This window comes from Zingiber officinale, chromosome 2B (genome assembly GCF_018446385.1).
Source record: "Zingiber officinale cultivar Zhangliang chromosome 2B, Zo_v1.1, whole genome shotgun sequence".
Classification (NCBI taxonomy): Eukaryota; Viridiplantae; Streptophyta; class Magnoliopsida; order Zingiberales; family Zingiberaceae; genus Zingiber; species Zingiber officinale.
The window spans coordinates 103981697-103984804 of NC_055989.1; the positions used below are offsets into that span (position 1 = coordinate 103981697).

The window sequence follows — 3108 nt, forward strand, 5'->3', positions numbered from 1 at the left end:
GTTCGTTAAGCTCATTAAGCAACTTTTAAATAAAAAAAATGATAGTTTTGATATTGAATTTATAGATTTTACACTCTACTTATGAAAAATATAGATAAATATATTAAATTTATTTATTAGAATAAAATTATAAATTTTAATAATATTATTATAATGTTATCTAAATATATAATTTAGTTTTTAATGAATATTTAAATCTATGATTTATATTTATTAAGTTCATTTAGGCTCGATAAAAGCTCGAATAAGCTCGTGAGCCATGAATATGTTCGTTAAATAAAACTCGAGCTCGGCTCGATTATAAACAAGTCAAGCTCAAACATTCAAGAGTTCGGCTCGGCTCGGCTCGATTACACCCCTAGCTTGGCAGGAGTTTTTTATTGTTTAATGTCTTTGGCTAGCAACCACATTCTTTTCTTTCCCTTTTCTTCCTTTTACAACAAAAAAGCAGGCTAATTCAATAGAAAGTTTTACATAAACTAAACTTTCATATTTTTACATCTATCTAACTATATATCTAACAATATCTGTATCCATTGCTTAAATTTGGCCAACAATATTAATTGAAACTCTTCTGCTAGTTCAACAAAACACACATGAAAATTCTCTCTTCCACAAGCACTAGAAAGAAGGCACAATGCTGTAGCTACCATCCGAAGGCTTGTGCTCTGCATCCGGCCGCTTCACGAACCGGCCCTTGATCCTCGGTCGCATCTCAGCGTATGCCTTTCTTGATGCATACCTTATGATCTTCTCGAATTTCCTAGCCTTCCTCTTCTCTCTATACTTGAGCACTTTGGCCTCCCTGTATATAGGAAACTGGGGTGCCATTTGCGGCAGTGGAGAGCAAGGAAGGAGCCTGATCAACCCCTCTGTTTTTGTAGTGTCCGGCACTATACTCGCGTCCATGGATGCAAAGGATACCTGAGAATGAGATTTTAGAATAGCAACATCAAAAGAGGACTCCATTGGATAAACACAGTTACGTACACAGTCAAATTTTAGCTCAACAATTGCTCAATTCAATAGTCATCTACTATAAAAGAAGGTTTCAGCTATAATTTGATAAGAGTGACTCACGCTGTGGCCGAGGGAATTGTCAGCGCAGCTGAATCCGACAATGCAATTCGACACTTCGTATTCCAACTCCAACCCATAGCCTTCCTCTTGCTGCTGCTGCTGCTGTAATTCTTGATGCTCTTTGACAGTTTGTAAGCAAAGAGGAGAAGGAACTACGCCCTCACTTAGATGATGACGGAGTTGATGTTCTTGATTGTGGATCTCGTTACAGGCGTTGTTGTTGTAGCCGACGAGGTCCAAGTACTCATCCACCTGATCGACACCGAATAAGGCCGCAGGGGTGTCGCAGTTCTTGGTATTGATCAATAGCCACGACTCTGCCTCGTCCTCGAGTACGTGGTGGCGGTGCTCCTCCTCTGTCAAGGTGAGGTAGGGGGTTCCGGCGAGGGGGAGGGGGAGGATGGGGACGCGGTGGTGGCGGCGGGCGAGGGGGTTGGCGGAGTGGACCTCGGCGTCGCATGCGGCGCAGAGCGCGGCGTCGTCAGCCCGGCAGGCGAGCGCTGCCGGGGCGACCGTGCACGCCTCGCACACCCACACGCGCTCGTGCCGCGACGCCACGCGGTTCGCCGTGTGCACCCGCGCGTCGCACCCGCCGCACAGGAACGCCGAGTCCGCCCGGCAGTACACCGCGCTCGGCTCCGTCCGGCACGCGTCGCACCCCCGCGCGCCGACGAGGCCGCCAGGTCCGCCGAAGCCAGCGATCATTGAGTGAGAACGACGGCGGAGACACGCGGCGCCCTCGCGATCTCTGCGATTGCACAACCTCTCGTGCTCATGGGAGAAGACACTCGAAGGATGGATTTGGATTTGGATTTGCGGCGGCCTTCGCCTCCTAATAACACTGCGACGACAGAAAAAAAGGAGAATCCAACGGTCGACACGTGGAAGGCAGGGAGAGGGTGAGGCTCGGCCTAGTGGTAGGCCGAGCTCCAAGGCGGCCGGGCTCCACCGCAGGCCCCGCCGGCTTTTGGCTTTTGGAATCAAATGGTCGCGTAGAGGGATTTGAGAATCCAACGGAAAAAAAAGCTGTGAAATAAGTGAGGGAGTGTCCACTCATTAAATTCTCACTCCTTCAATCTTGATATAAAACAGATGCAGTGGCCATGGCTTTATGCCAAGTGAGAAAGAAAGGAGACAAGGAAGAAAAACAAAGAGGAAAAGAGGATTCCAAAAGGGTGATGGATTTTACGGCCATGGTTGCAGTGTTTGGAACCTCGAGGAGCGAATGCTCAAGGCAGTGGATGAGGAAGATATTATGACCTCTGAAAAATCTATCACCCACATGGATAAAGCCATGAAGCATAAATATCTTTGGATCATGCACGTAAACATCGAGAGAGACAATGCAATGCTGTTTGTATGGCTCGAACAACATCCATTGGATTCCATAGATTGAGTGATAAGGGGTAATCAGGAAAGACCACGTGACTGAAGAGGTCAATAGTCTTATCAAGGTGGTCGTCAAAAGTCAAACAGTAAATGTACTCTAGTCTTGATCACTCCCGGTGCTCGACTCGGGTTCCAACCCGACTCTTACTCCCGATACCCGACTTGGGTTCCAATATGATTGGTATGGTGAATAAGGTAAGGCTCCTGCAGTTAGGGTCGGAGTCAAGAAAGTTGATTGATGTGCCAGTCAAAGTCAAAGAGGAGACAACCTTTAGGACTAACATGGTTATATGGCTCGGTCAAGTAGTCTAGCCGATTAGACTTTTGGTCCGATTGAACGTAATTCTCATGGCCCGGGGAAATCCCAAATCGAACTGTTTTAGTTCGATTCAGAAGCACACAGTCGCATGACTCAACTAAGAAATCTAGCCAATCAAAGGCCGAGCCAAGTCCTCAAAGAAACTAATCCAAGTCCCCAAATAGGCCAAACTGAGTTTCCAAAGAGACTGAGCCGAGTCCTTAAAGAGGTCGAGTCCTCAAGGTGATTTATATCCCTTCACTGTGTTGACCCCCTCTGAGAGCAAGGTCCAATCGGAGGATGGAGGGGATTTAGCCGACCTATCATCCTATCATCATAGC

At 46.8% G+C, this 3108-nt stretch overlaps 1 protein-coding gene across 1 annotated transcript; it reads right to left on the bottom strand.

Annotated features, from left to right (window-relative positions):
- Positions 1 to 514: 514 nt before the first annotated feature.
- LOC122049363 (zinc finger protein CONSTANS-LIKE 2-like) lies at positions 515 to 2312 on the bottom strand. Its single transcript, XM_042610756.1, has 2 exons — positions 1081 to 2312; positions 515 to 924 (listed from the first exon to the last, which is right to left on the bottom strand). The coding sequence occupies exons 1-2, from the start codon at positions 1783 to 1785 to the stop codon at positions 622 to 624; spliced, it is 1008 nt and encodes a 335-aa protein (XP_042466690.1). The 5' UTR covers positions 1786 to 2312; the 3' UTR covers positions 515 to 621.
- Between the last annotated feature and the right edge of the window lie 796 nt (positions 2313 to 3108).

Excerpts from the sequence above, each read along its gene's own strand:
- LOC122049363 (XM_042610756.1), bottom strand. The coding sequence starts at position 1,785 with ATGATCGCTGGCTTCGGCGGACCTGGCGGCCTCGTCGGCGCGCGGGGG. Across the intron at positions 925-1,080 it reads ACAATTCCCTCGGCCACAGC|GTATCCTTTGCATCCATGGA; the intron begins GTGAGTCACTCT and ends TCTCATTCTCAG.